Source organism: Triticum dicoccoides, chromosome 7A (assembly GCF_002162155.2).
Source record: "Triticum dicoccoides isolate Atlit2015 ecotype Zavitan chromosome 7A, WEW_v2.0, whole genome shotgun sequence".
Classification (NCBI taxonomy): Eukaryota; Viridiplantae; Streptophyta; class Magnoliopsida; order Poales; family Poaceae; genus Triticum; species Triticum dicoccoides.
In genome coordinates this window covers 164615973-164631294 of record NC_041392.1, presented here as the reverse complement: position 1 = coordinate 164631294, position 15322 = coordinate 164615973, and the positions used below count along the sequence as shown (strand labels likewise).

Below are 15322 nucleotides of genomic sequence, written 5' to 3'. Positions count from 1 at the left end.
TGCGGCCAATTCTACTTGGCCGTACACTAAGCTCACAGGGATCTCCTTCCCATCGGGCCCCACAGGTCCGACTTCGGCCATGTGGTTCGGGTCAGCCTTCGTGTACCGTGTCTTCACCATTGCCCAGGCTTCCCTGGCGCCCTGACGGCAGGCCAATATCTTCCATAATCGGAAGCGCCGCCGCGCTCCCTTCAGCTTTTCTGCAAGCTCTCCAAGGCCTTCGGGTATGGAGACGGATGGCCACAAGGCCTGGGCGACGCCTTGCATCACCTGCCGAACTTGTTCGTGCAGCTGTGAGAGCTCGGGAAGAAGGTCACCCATTGAACCGGGCATTTCCTCGGCAGGACGACCTGTTAGCATACCTACAGACATAACTCTGTCAGCCAGCTTCCTCGCCGAACTCTTTTTCAAAGTTCGTTCAAGCACTTACTAAATATGCCACGTCGAAGCCGCCGATTCTCCTTAACAGAGTCCGACAGTTGGGCACGAACATCTTTTAGTTCCATGCCCAGCTTGGTGTTGGCATCTAGGAGATCATTCTTCTCCTGCCTCACCCTCGTAAGCACGCTCTCACCGGCCTTCAGCTGGTGTAGGAGCTGTTGCTTATCCGGATTTACTCTAGCGTCATCTGCAATTTTATCGTCAAATCTGCATATACGCTGCATCCTATATGACACTTATCATTCATAGGATATATTACCAGAGGGGGTCTCTTTGGGATCCCCCGCCGCGGCCAGTGCGACCTGAAGTTGGGCTCTGCACTCTTCCAGCTCCTGGGATAGTTGAGTATTCTTTTTGGTAAGAACCTGCATAACAAATGATCCTTAAATCAGTTATTCTAACTGTTTCAAGTCTCAGGGGCTACTGATATATATAATCACCAAATTTTCTCACCCGTATGTCTTTTACATACTGCTCCGTGGCTCTGGCTAGACCATTTTGAGCGGCACGGAGGTACGCATCTCCCGAGTTGAAGGCATCCAATACCTCTTGGGAGAAACAAGCGTCATGAAGAATAGTCCGGCGACGCCTGTGGTTCATGACACTTTCCACCTCGGAATTGGTGGCGGACAGTTTATCCACATCCTCTGTCGGAGGAGCGCCCGGCGCACGCCTCGTATCCGTTCCCGCCTCCGAATCCAGCCTTGGAGCCTGGCTGGTGAAGGCGCGATTAGTAGCCTCTCCGGGTATAGTCCGGCGAGCGCTCTTTTTCCTGAAAAGAAGGCATGGGCGTTAATATGCCTCTGAGAATAATGTCTTGCAATAAAGACGGCATGCCGTACCGCTGCGCCGGTGTCTCAATCCGGACTGCGGGTCTTTTCAGCCTGCCTGGCCTCGCGGCCCCTTGTTGGCTAGTCGCCGCAGGCTCGGCCTTCCGCCTCGAGGACCTCCCCTGCAAAACACGGCTGTTATACGGCAATCAAAAACATGCAAGGATGGATCCCTTTTCGAAGTGCTGGGACTTCGATCTCAGTCACCTGTGAGGCTGGAAGTAGCCCAGGGTAATCGGTCGTAATGGCTACCAAGGCGCTGTCATTGCTCAATTGGTAAAATACCCCATCGATCAGCTCCACAGATATGTCCGGATCCTCTTGGGAGGTCGGGTCAAGGGACCATCCAGGGTCCTCGGGTTGTGGAGGGGGGTTGTTTATCTCCCTTACAGCCTGGCACAGCTCCTGCGATAAAATCGCTAGACTGAATACTTAACTACGGGAATATGAAACAAATGGGCGAGAAAAAGTCTTCGCTTACCCAGCTCGGAGGATTGTACATAGAAAATCCGCCCTGTGGGTTGACACGAAGGAATTCCTCCTCTTCTCCCTTGTACAAAGTGGATAAGATCTTTATTAGATCAGCAACCGATCCCGGCCCTTTACGGCCGTGGCGGGTTGCGTCATCCTCCCTGTTGAAATCCCACATGGGGTGGCCTCTATATTGAAGCGGCTGCACCCCCCGCATAATACATATGGCCATGACCTCGATCATGGTCAATCCGGATCGAGCTAAAAAACTTATCTGGCTCATCGGGTAAAGAACGTCTCTGTCATCTTCCTCCAGGGAGCTCCATGGACGCCAGCTCTGGCGCTTCTTCAAAGGGCGTTGTCGAACTCAGGAAGGCCGACTCTAATAGGATCCGGGAGGGGGACGTCTTCTATATAAAACCATTCTGAAGGCCAGTCTTTGGACGTCTTCTTCGGGGTTCCGGATAGGTATCCGGTCCCGACAACACGCCACACTTCGGCTCCGCCCACTTGATATATTGACCCCTTCTGAGAATGGGGCACAAGGCAGAACAGCTTCTTCCACAGAGCGAAATGAGCCTCACAGCCCAAAAACAACTCACAAAGGGCTACGAATCCCGCGATATGCAGCATGGAGGCAGGCGTACGGTTGTGCAACTGGAGGCCGTAGAACTCCAGGAGCCCCCAGAGAAACGGATGAATTGGAAATCCGAGCCCTCTTACCATATAAGGGACAAGGCATACCCGCTCTCCCTTGGAGGGATTGGAAAGGCTCTCCGCTTGCTCTCCGCCATTATAGGTGGCAAGCCCGGCTCGAACCGGGACCATGTACGCTGGGGGAAGAAATCCCTTGGTCTGAAGCATCACTAATTTGCTGTGCGGGATGGAACATCTCTCCCAATCTCCAGGCTTGGGGCTAGGGGAGCGAGAGGAGGAGCTACGTCGACCGGCCATGATGGAATGGATCTCTGTCGAATGCGCTCCGATGAAGGCTCGCCAAGGGAGGATGGTGTGATTTGGATCTGAATCCTTGTCTTTTTAATAGGCAGCTCATTCACATAGCTAGGGGGTAAATGTAAAAACACCCTGGCTCTTCACATTCGCTCGACACGTGGAAAGTGGCCATTATTGGGCGTGGAAGCCAAGGAGTGCAACATTCACAAGAGGCCGGACACTATTTCGACAGGTACACGGAATTTGGAGAGGAACCCGCCCTACAATGCCGAAGACAATACTGCGCGCTGGACTCATCGTCATTGAAGCCTGGTTCAGGGGCTACTGAGGGAGTCCTGGATTAGGGGGTCTCCGGACAGCCGGACTATATCCTTCGGCCGGATTGTTAGACTATGAAGATACAAGATTGAAGACTTCGTCTCGTGTCCGGATGGGACTCTACTTGGCGTGGAAGGCAAGCTAGGCAATATGGATATGGATATATCCTCTTTTGTAACTGACCTTGTGTAACCCTAACCCTCTCCAGTGTCTATATAAACCGAAGGGTTTTAGTCCGTAGGACAACAACCACAATATACAATCATACCATAGGCTAGCTTCTAGGGTTTAGCCTCTCTAATCTCGTGGTAGATCTACTCTTGTACTACCCATATCATCAATATCAATCAAGCAGGACATAGGGTTTTACCTCCATCAAGAGGGCTCGAACCTGGGTAAAACATTGTGTCCCCTGCCTCCTGTTACCATCCGGCCTAGACGCACAGTTCGGGACCCCCTACCCAAGATCCGCCGGTTTTGACACCGACAATCTTCATAGAATATGTGGGAGCCAATATGAACATCCAGGTTCTGCTATTGGTTATTGACTGAAGATGTGTCTCAGCCATGTCTACATAGTTCTCGAACTCGTAGGGTCCGCACGCTTAACGTTCGGTGACGATCGGTATTATGAGTTTATGTGTTTTGATGTACCGAAGGTATTTCAGAGTCCCGGATATGATCACGGACATGACGAGGAGTCTCGAAATGGTCGAGACATAAATATTGATAAATTGGACGGCTATATTCGGACACCGAAAGTGTTCCGGGTGATTTCGAAGAAAACCGGAGTACCGGAGGGTTACCGGAACCCACCCCCCCCCACCCCCCCGGAGAACTAATGGGCCACATGGGCCTTAGTGGAGAGAGAGAGGGCCGGCCAGGGTAGGCCGCACGCCCCCTCCCCCTCTGGTCCGAATTGGACTAGGGAAGGGGGGCGGCGCCCCCCTTTCCTTCTCCCTCTCCTTCCTTTCCCCCTCCTAGTAGGAGTAGGAAAGGGGAGTCCTACTCCTACTAGGAGGAGGACTCCTCCTCTCCTGGCGCGCCACAAGGACCGGCCGGCCTCCCCCCTTGCTCCTTTATATACGGGGGCAGGGGCACCCTAGAACACACAAGTTGATTATTTTCAGCCGTGTGCGGTGCCCCCCTCCACCATAATCCACCTCGGTCATATCGTAGCGGTGCTTAGGCGAAGCCCTGTTCCGGTAGCATCATCATCACTGCCATCACGCCGTCGTGCTGACGAAGCTCTCCCTCGACACTCTGTTGGAACGTGAGTTCGTGGGACGTCACCGAGCCGAACGTGTGCAGATTGCGAAGGTGCCGTACTTTCGGTACTAGGACCGGTTGATCGAGAAGACGTATGACTACATCAACTGCGTTGTCATAACGCTTCCGCTTACGGTCTACGAGGGTATGTAGACAATACTCTCCCCTATCGTTGCTATGCATCACCATGATTTTGCGTGTGTGTAGGAACTTTTTTGAAATTACTGCGTTCCCCAGCAATAACTGCATCCGGGTCTACATCATCAGGATTACCAGATTCGTCTCCCTCGGGGTATTCAGAGGCCCTTCCACGACCAGCAGCACGTCCACCACGCCGTCCACCATAGCGTCCTCTTCCACGTCTAGGACTAGTCCCAACTCTCATATTCCATGTTGCTCTGAGATCCTTGAAGTACAACGTAGAGGGTGGATGGATTCCATTGCCATGTTCCTTGTATACATGTCCCAGGTGTCCATAGACAGCACACCAGTCTGGAAGGCGCTCATATTTGACACGGTAAATCTGGCATTTCCCATCGCGGATCATGGACACAACATTCTCCAAGGGCTTGTGCACATTGATCTTAACCCACACTCGATAAAAATTCCCACCAAAATCCCGCGTAGCGTTTTCTATGAACAAGACCTCTCCAACCTTAGCTGCAAGCGGCGTCACGAGATGTGCATATAGGTCTGGGACATCATGGATCTGAATCCATATGTCCAGACTATCCAGATTAACCTCTGTCGGCTTGGTAATCCCATCATAGGGCATGATGATGATGGCGTTTCCTCTGAAGTTCCACGGGCCCTCTTGCATCACACGCTCCCAATCACCAAGACAGAAAAATTGAAGTGTGTATAGATTATCCTCCAAAGGACGGAATTTAACCTCATGCGCCAGATCCCATGCTGCCCGCATGTTCTTGAAAAACCAGTACTGACTATAGGGTTTATCGATGTGAACCCTAGCAACAGCCATCCATCTCGCGTCCGGTGGTGCCGCCTTCTCGTCGAAGACGACATCGTCCAGGTCCTCTTCCTGAATCCCTAGTTCGGCCATCATCTTCTCAACTTCTGACGTGGAGGTGGAACTCAACGCCTCTGAGGCCTTCGATCCTATCACCACTGAAACCCTGAACCCTAGCCCGAGAAAATTATCAAATCGGGCTTTGAAGCGGACCCTAACTCTCCAAGTAATCCTCCAGATGACAAGCCAAGGCCGAGAAGTGATGCTGGATCACCCCTTGATCAGCCCGAGCCGCCAGGATCCGAAGGATAATCGGAGGAGGGGAGGTAAAGTGCTCGACGACGGCTGGATCGCCTCCGGGAGAAAGAAACCCTAGCTAGAGGGAAAAACTTGGCATACTGTATGTGGGATGTCGGCATTATTATCATAAAACCGAGGGATCAATGATTGGTTGATTTCGATTTTAAGGGGCCGGCCCAGGGCCCACTGGGCCGTGGTGATCTGGGATTGGGATGGAATCATCCTGAATTGAACGGGAAACCTCCAGCATGGCGTGTCCGTCTGATCCGGTCACACGCTGGACGCGGTTGGTGACGGCGGCGGCTTCGGCGGACGACTAGCCAAACTCCAAACTTCATCTCCAGTTTTAGGTCACAAAAGAAGAGCCAGCGGCAGAAACTGGGGCATTCCAGAGCACACGCTGGCAGGTTTCTCCGCTATAACAGCATCATCCTTGGAGTGGTTGCATGCATCATCCTTGTAAGGTCTTGTGTGAATAATTAATAAAGTGGCTCCATGCATTATCCAGATGCAGATATGTAGAGGCTGGGGTCCTCCTCCATTTCTAAAAAATAAAATAAAATAAATAACATCATCGTCCTTGGAGAAACACGATGCTGCCTGCTGCAGTGCTAAGCTCACCACCTCCAGTTTAGCACATGGAAATATACTAGCATAGCCCGCGCGGCGGCACGCCGCGCCTGGTGATGCATTATATTTATACGGATCGTAAAGGCCATTGTTATATTTTTAATGACAGAATCGCATAACTAAAACCCAGAAAAAGTTCTAAAATGTGGGAAATGAGTACATTTATTGCAGCCATGTATGATAAATACTGATGAACGAAAGTGTACACGCTACTAATAAGGTCTACTTATTGGCACATTGTAGAGACCGTTCTATGGAACATGCCATATACAATGATGCAACTGCATGAAAGCAAATGATTGCGGATGGCCTAGTTGAGTTAAATCATCCTAGTGTAGCCCCCTGTAAGATAGTTTGTAATGAAGTAGTCAAGAGCTTTTGCAAATTCCTCTAAGGACGTTGGGGTACATGCGAAGAAGTGCCACGTCGGAGAAATCATTACATATTATTGCCAACATCATTGTTTGTCTTGCAAATTCATTCTGTTGGGTCCTTACTTGCTAGCGAGCCATGTTGAATTTCCATGCCCGTGCGGTGGCACGCCACGCCTATTGATACTTTGTGTGAGAAATTCTATGTACAATAATATTAAACTTCATATACCAATTATTTAATTATTTTATTCACTTTTTACGTGTTCACTTCAAATTTTATATTATGGTGTATGTAAAAAAATTATATTGGTACAAATGCTATAATCTTTCATAAAGAAAAATTTTATTGAATGAAAAGAGTCAGTACATTAATTGTACATAAAGAGAGTACATATTGATATTGCATAATAAATTTCTGATTCCTTGGTAATTCAAGGCATCCTTGTTTGACCGCCCATTGGTTTTGTGTTCATAATGAAATGATAGCTAAGGAAGTTCACATCAGTAGTTAACATGAAAAAGCTTGTATATGGGGAAGTTGTTCAGCTTCAGTAAGAAAAACATATTGTTAATGCCTTGCAATTGCTTCCGGCTTTTCACCCCGTAAGGGTCTTATTATGTAAGTTAATAGTATGTCATCCAAATTCATCATAGATTGATGCATCCATACAATAAATATGAGAAGGGGTCGTTCAAAAAAATAAATATGAGAAGGGGTTAAAACCATATCTCTAGTATTGATGCCTACATACAATTATTAGAAGGCAGTAAATCATGGCCATCCCAAAAACCATATCATCAAATTAACGGCAGATGCAGGAAATGACACGGGACCATGAAGAATATATCCCACACCGGAACCGCCGTGGGTTTAACGGTTGCAAATTCTTGCACCAAGGACAGGTAGTAAATGTTTGCAGCAATGATGGAAGGGATACTATACCTTAAGAGCACAAAAATGAACCTGAAGCTAAATAACACCAATCAGTTAGTGGCCATCTCTGAACCTTTAGTCTACAAGAAAAGGCTTCAAAATAATTGACAGAAGCAATCCCTATATGGATTATCAAGAAGAAAGAGGATCAGGAGAAACCTTGTCTTATTACATAGCCATGATAGCACCAGAATTTTGACCACTTGCAAATCTCCCTCGCTGTTGAGCTGCACAGAAAATATGAGAGAGAGAGAGAGAGATGATCACACAAACCTGGACGTACGCGAAACCTCGTCGGACCATGCAAGGGGATACAGCGCGGATGGCATGCATCACGGTTTGAGTGCACTTCATGTTCAACAGTATCATATAGCAGTGCAGTGCGCAACGCCGGGCCGTGCCTTGCTGATGGACGTTTCACGTTGAGATCCACGTACTCATCCACATGTCTGCGGCATCATCAGCAACAGCCGATCCTGGCTAACAACGGACCACTCCGGCTCCAGTCGCTCCAGTCGCTCCTGCGCAGTGTGGCCGCCTTCGAGACCATCCTACTATCTGCTGCACCGCCTCCCCTTCGCCCCAACGCTTCAACCTAACCCCTTGTCGGCGCCACAGAGCAACCTGCTGTCTGCTGCACCAGGAGCATCCGCCCTCGCCACTGTCACACCGCTCGCACTGGCAAGTGATCGTTATCCGGCGGTGGTGATGTCGACGTCGTTGTCGTAGAGGTTGTTGCCGCAGGATCTATGCTCCCTGAACAGGGCGTCCTACTACGTCCGAGCGGAGACCATGGCCCCGCCAAGGGGATACGCAAGCGCCGGCCGCCGGGACACCCGGTTTCCGCGCAACCCGTAACCAATCGACAACATCTTCGACATAGTCACCGTCGGCCGCGTACGGCCGGTTGGACGGACTCAGGGCGATGCCGGAGCCGAAGCTGTGGCTGATCCTCACCAGGCCCGCCAGCACTGCAAAGAAGGTCAAGGAAGATTAGGAGGCCCGGGGCAGCAACAGCGAGTTGCCGACAGCCAGGGCGCGGCGGCGGCAACGGCCGATCATCAGAGGATGAAGCATGCTTCATACATACGGGCCGAGCCGAGACAACGGCCGACGCAGCAAGACAACCCGGACCACCACACCGGCCAACCAGAGCTCCCCGCGACCGAGGAGGCGGAGCAGGACGCCGCGGTCCATTATGGCAGGAAGAAGGATATACCATAGAAACAGTATATGCTAACCCAAAGAAAACCTAGCACAATGATATGAGAAGAAGGACGATCTATTTATAACCCCCAAGACGTAAGCGATGGTGGTACGTGGCTAGGTTTTGAGATCAAACGACTACAGCGGCGCAAACCAGAAACAAAAAGCAGACTCTAGATTGAAACATGAAAGCGGCACCGATCAAAAAACGCAAGAACCCTCCAGATCAGGTGATGGAAGCGGCACCGTTTTTCACCATAGAGCGGCAAAATCGCTAACCGCACCCAACTGCACCCAAGAATTCAGCACACAAGTTCAAAAAAATTGAAATTAAACACCGAATCCACAAAGCGTTTGTACACAGCCATTTACCAAAATAATACCATGTGCCAAGCCCAAAATTCACCATGGGTCACTTTCATCCAAGTGGATGAATGTTGGGAAAAAAACCTTGTCTGGAATAGAGGCTTGGGTACAGCTTCTCTTCACTTGCGTGGCATGGCAAACTGGCCGTTGGCACTGAAATAAGGGATATATAGTCCAGAAATGACAAACACGGAGTCATGCATACGGCTATAGGGTGGCTTCCCATGTCAAAAGGGACTCCGCTTTATTCAATGTTTCAATATATATATATAGGGGTAACATATGTACATTGATTTGATTCCTTGTAGTCTTGGTGTCTTGCACATGTAAATAAGGTAAGCACGTAAAACAAGTGAGGAGCTTCACAATGGTGGACTTAAACAACAACAACAACCAGTCGCCAGCAGTATTGATCAATCCGTCGGACGCGTCTTAGCACCGAGTGCTCTTGAAAGCTCTCTAACAAGGACAGACTTCTCCCCTGACTCTCTGTCGGCTTCGTAATGCCATTTTCGGGACGTGTCTTCAGCCTGCAATTTCAGTACGTGGAAATGGCATATCAATTGTGTTACTGTACAATAAACAGAAGAAACCAGAGCAAGACCAACTCTGAAGTACAATCTGACTCAAAGACAAGAGGATCAATACAACAGCCAGAAACAAAGGATGGGTTCCCAAGTTTTGTTACCCATTTCCTTAGTGGAGCTATTTGTTCTTTGATCATATCGGCATGTGGTTGCACTGCGTCTTTTCCTTTATCTTTGACGTCGTCTACCTGAAAGAGGATATCAGTGCTGTTTCAGAGAGGATATTTGCCAGTTAGATGTCTTGACTTTCACATCTTTTCTTGCTCACTGTTATTATCAAGGATGCTCATAGCAAATACTCAGAGTTTAGTATGTTGACGTCGGCTTATCCAAAAATATTCAAAGTTGGTTTTATCTACACTGACATATGAATAGGCACAAGTTGGTACTTTACCATTTTAAGTATGCCAATGACTACATGATTAACAAAAAGATGCTGAAGGAGCATAACAATTTTGAAAACCACATATTTTGGAAATTAATCAATGAAAAACTGAAGACAGGAAAACTTCTTCCCTACATGGACTCCTAACTTCCTTGGTATCCAGCATGAGATCAGTTATTTGAAAGATCTCCTTGCTGTACCTTTCCACATGGAAATTATTGTTTTGGCAGCTTGGGCGATCTGGATCACTAGAAATGGTTTCATCTTCAGAAGAATACCCCCTAGCCTCTATGCTTGCAGGAAAGTCTTTAAAGAAGAGCTCCATTGGCTAACCTACAGAGCAACCAGGAAAAACTATGCAGGTTTTGAAGCCTGAGTTGATGCCATCCGATAATTTCTCTGTTTGTATATAACCGCTGTATATTTCATTCTAGGCTCTGGTTTGTATAGTTTCTTTTGTTTTTCTTTTCCATTTCCTTTGTACAAACCTTTGTACCCATTATTTGAAAATCAATAAAAATACACAGCAGAGTCCTGCTGTTTCCCTCAAAAAAAAGACAGGAAAACAATGAAAGTACAAAACTCGAATACAAATCATAAACCTCAAACAAGACAGGTGAAGATCATGCAGTAGCCACAGAACCTAGAATTTGTAGTGCAATCTGATATGGCATTTCTTTTCTTCTTCTTGAAGGTGGGAAGTATATTTACTCTTGTATAGTTCAGTCTAGAGCAAGTTCCGTGACTTACTGAATGCAACTGTAGCTTATTTGCCGTGTACAACAGCACAGCTGTTGCTCCTCCAAACACCAAAACAGTCCCAGCAAGAAATGCCTTTCCAACTGCATCAATGAAAAGGTGAGAACAACAGATCTTGAACAACACTACAACACAAAAATTTCTAGCAAAATTACATACCCTGTGAGTATCCATCAATTACAGCCTTCAACTTCTCAGGGTCCATGGGAGGAGGATGCATATCACGTCGCCGCTCATTGGCGGTTGCCGCCGAGTAGTAAGGCTGCTCAGTTGGAAGTTCCCATCTGTAAATTCATGACATAGACAGAAAAATATGAAAATGAATCATCAAGTTAAGTTTTACAGCATTAACTTAGTTATCTCATAGAATGGCCAGGCAGAACAGCTCTCAGTATGTAGGACTACTATATGGTATGCTGAGAAGAGATAGTTTTTCTTTAAAATTTAGGAAGCAGTACTCCTGCTAAAAATCTCATGGTACCATTTGCAGCTCTCAGTACGTAGAACTAATTGTTGATCAAACGTTGCAAAGTTTTAATCTTAAACAGTGTGTTCATCTTATAAAAATAAATAAATGAAGGAGGTAGCACATAACCTCTTGCTCTAGTATCAAGTTGAGTTCTCTAACCAACTAGTACAAAGGTTGAGCCATTAGATATTTACGGTTCTGTTTCTGGTATGTGCAAATACGAAATTGCATTCCTGGAGGACTCATAATGATTAATGAGTGCTTATGCACATGCTAAAAAAATTAATGACCACTTTAAACGACCCCTCGTTACGACATTATAGAAAGCAGGCTGCAAATAAAAGAACATTGTCTCAAATTCATGATTTATAAAATGGATCTAGTAGTGTAGGTTTGTGACTGGCTTCTTGCTTGACTGCAACTATCTAGTGAAAGATAATTACAAATGAAATTTATAATTGATTTTTCAGTATTATTGACTTACTCCAGTTACATCTCTATATCACTCTAGCTCAGCTCAACATGCTTTAAGTCGCTAGAGATTTAGCAAGTATAGATACAAATTCAGTTAGAAACTTAGAATCAACACCCTTTTGGTTGGGTTGTGGCTTCACTCGAAGCAACTTTGGGTTGGCTGTGCCAGCAAAACTGCTCTATGAAGCATCGGAGGGTGTGGTGGTATTTTGTTTCCATAACGGGGCTCCGTGGAAGGCAGTTTTCTTGCTAGAAGCATCTCTTGGCTGCTTCGCGCCCCATGTGCAACTGAAATAAGTGCCTTGGTCAAAGCTAGGAAACTGAAGGCAGGAAGAGGCTGTTTGGTTGGGATTCAGCTTTTTCAGTGGAAATCCACTCTAGAAGCCAAACCAGACAGGATTTGGTCAAAATATTGCAAACCTGTTTGGAGTATAGCCTGTAAATTCTGAAGTGATCCTGTAAAATCACATATACTAGCTCAGTGCATTGAGTGAATAGAATCAATTTTTTGAACAGTTTCCATATGAAAGCACACCCTGCACCTCACATAAGCTCATATATGCCCGTTTTCCTTCCAATGTGTGTATCAGTGATACATATGATTTTCCAGGTATATGTCCAAACCAGCCAACAATTGCTCTCAGAGATCAAAAGATGCATCACCCATAGACACCAATGCGTAATCCCTTGCTGATCATCCAAGCATGAATGATCGGGTGTACTTTTCCCCAATTCAGAACGTACACATATACGAACAAGCACCCGATTTCAAAGCTACTGTGAGCGAAAAAATTGGAGCAGAACTGAAGGCAGCAGAGCCAAACCTTTTGGGGCCGAAGGTGGCCTGCGGCAGCGCGACGTACGAGCGGAGCGGGTTCATCACGTCGGGGGACACGCCGGCAGCCTCGGCGCCGCCCTGTGGGAGGGCCCAGCGGGTGGAGCCGTAGAGAGTGGGGTCGGCCGGAGGCGGCGTCGGCCTGATGGGCACGGAGTGGCGGAGGATCTCCGGGAGCACGTCGGGCGAAGGAGGCGGGGACGCCGGCCTGGGCCCGCGAGCGGACGCGGGGAGCTTCGCCGCGAGGCTGCCGGCAGCGAGCTTGGACTCCTGGAGGAAGTAGGCGCCTTCCTGGGCGGCGAGGCGCCCGGCGAGGAAGCTCATCGGCAGGGGCGGAGGCGGCCGCAGGCTAGCGGCGTTGTTCGAGCGCTGGGTAATTTGATCGAGCAGGTGGTGTGCGGTGCAGTGGTTTGCAGAAAGGTCGGAGGCGGCGAGTTCTTATGTAGACGGCCGTTCATAAGCAGTGACGTGGATGGCCGCGTAGCTACTTGAGCTATATGTGATTTTACAATGTAGTGAACGTTCATAAACAGAGATTATGAAACCCTCGACTGTTGCATCATCTCTGTTTTATCATGTTTGGTTAGAAGGAAATACTCCATCCATTTGATAAGAGCATCTCCAGCGGTTGGCCCCCAGACGGCTCGAAAAATCGCCGTCTGGGGGCGATCCGGCGGTAAAATCGGCCTGGGGGTGATGGGGTTCCTAGCCGACGCCCCAGGTTCGTCTCCAGGCGCCTGTTTTAAAAAAAATTAAACATTTATTTGACTAAAATTCGGTGAACGGGACAAATATTCGGCGAAATGGTGCATTTACTTCGGCGAACTGAAATAGTTTCTTACATAGATAAAATACTTAAAAAAACGTGACTACAGGCCAAATAAGGCGCTGAGAGAGGCGAAGTCGCTGCCGTCGCCGCCACCGCCGCCGTTGTCCTCGTCGTCCTTCTCCTCCTTCACGCGGCCACCCCTGCTGGACCCCTCCCCGGCGTCGCCCTGGCGGACCGGTGGTGGCGACGCGTCATCGTCGCTGTCGTCGAGGACGACGACGCCTCCCTCGTCCCGGCCACGGCGCCAAGCGGCGAACTGCTCGTAGGCGAGGCGCTGGCGCTCCAACTCCGTCTGTACCCAGTCGTTACGCGCCCACTTTAAGACCGCCGTGTCGTCAAGCTCCTCCTTGACGCCACCGGCGAGCCCTGGCTCCGTCTTCACGGCGGTGAGCCATGGCTCCGTCTTCGGTTTGACGTAGCGCGGAGGAGCCGAGGAGGAGGCGCGCCCGCCGCCCTCGTGATGACGATGCCGGCGATGTGAGTGCGCCGGCCGAGCGACATCTTCGATGCGGGCTCGGCTTTGACGCCGAACACCGCCGGCGAGCCGGAGGAGTGGGAAGAGGAGCGGGAGGAAGAGTGAGAGGAGTAAGACGAGGAGGAGCCGAACCTCCTGGCCATCCATTGATTCTCCACGGAAAACCGAGGCGTTGTGAGGACGACGAGGCGAGTGTCGCTGACTCGGCGGGCCCCCGGCTCTTTCGCGCCAAAACCGCTCGCCCCGGCGCCCCCGGGCGCCCCCAGCGCGCCGGGTTTGGCCAGGGTCCGCCGGCGCCAGTTTCGGCAAACTGGCGAAGAACGGGCTCCTGGGATGTGACAGGGCCAATTTTTGGGCGCCGGCGCAGAAAAGTCGCCTGAAAGGGGCTGTTGGGGGCGCGGCTGGAGATACTCTAATGTAGTGAATGTAGATTTTTTTTAAGTCAAACCTCACAAATTTAATTAAGTGTGTGGAGAAAAATATTAACATCTAGAATGCCAGATATATATCATTAGATTTATCATAAGATGTAGTTTCATATTTTAAATATTTAGCATTATAGATATAAATAGTTTCCTTTATAAATTTGATCAAAGTTTGTAAAGTTTGATTTTTTTAAAAATCTATACGCATTGGAACGGAGGGAGTATGAAGTAATTCAGGGTATAGTAGTTTGGACTTTCAACGACTGGAAAACATTTTATTTACATATTGTGAACTAAAATTTCAATATTGAAGTTTGAGATACAATTTTTCGTATTTATATTTATTATTTTTTCTAAATCTCATCAAAAAAGCTGTGAGTATTTTTTTTGTCTGAATGTGAAATTTTGAAACACAAAAGATCAAGAATTGAAAATTTTAAGAAAGATCTAAGTATTGGAAATATGATATATTGAACCCGCAAAAATAGATAGTAAAAGAAATTATGCATCTTCAAATATAACACTAGAGATATAATTTCAATTGCTAAAATATAGACCAAGTAAAAAGACACAATAACAAATATTCATTTGATGCAGTCATTTAAGGGGGAATTTGATGACTTGCCACTCCTTTCTTTGCAAAACAACATAATCGCCTAAAATTGGATCCTTCTTGGTTTAAACAAACGCCCAAAATGGAACTTCCGAAATAGTAAGTGATTGTCACAAATAGATCATTTCATTGGTAAAAATAATTGAAACAATACTAGAAGAATATAATGGCATAGCTCTATGAAACCAAAGAAAATTCATAGGATATGAGCAAACATTGCATCCTATTTGTAGCAATCAAACCAGCTCAAATTCATGTTCTCTCGCTCAATATCTCTATTTTGCATATGTGATTATAGGAGATGTCCATTGTATTTAGAGAAATAAATAAAGATTTTACTATACAGTACAAACCACATGCCTCCCTTGAAGTGGTTATAATTAGGGGTGCATGCGGATGCGTCCGGGA

At 47.9% G+C, this 15322-nt stretch overlaps 1 protein-coding gene across 1 annotated transcript; it reads right to left on the bottom strand.

Moving 5' to 3' along the window:
* Positions 1–9273: 9273 nt before the first annotated feature.
* Positions 9274–13015, bottom strand: LOC119332708. Its single transcript, XM_037605860.1, has 5 exons — positions 12562–13015; positions 10954–11078; positions 10786–10877; positions 9752–9838; positions 9274–9593 (listed from the first exon to the last, which is right to left on the bottom strand). The coding sequence occupies exons 1-5, from the start codon at positions 12894–12896 to the stop codon at positions 9477–9479; spliced, it is 756 nt and encodes a 251-aa protein (XP_037461757.1). The 5' UTR covers positions 12897–13015; the 3' UTR covers positions 9274–9476.
* Positions 13016–15322: the final 2307 nt, after the last annotated feature.

What these genes read in the sequence shown, in the direction of transcription:
- LOC119332708 (XM_037605860.1), bottom strand. Translation starts at nt 12,896, where the DNA reads ATGAGCTTCCTCGCCGGGCGCCTCGCCGCCCAGGAAGGCGCCTACTTC. An exon ending in AATTGATGGATACTCACAGG is followed by an intron (nt 10,878 to 10,953) that starts GTATGTAATTTT and finishes TCATTGATGCAG; the next exon opens with TTGGAAAGGCATTTCTTGCT. An exon ending in TAGCTCCACTAAGGAAATGG is followed by an intron (nt 9,594 to 9,751) that starts GTAACAAAACTT and finishes CTGAAATTGCAG; the next exon opens with GCTGAAGACACGTCCCGAAA.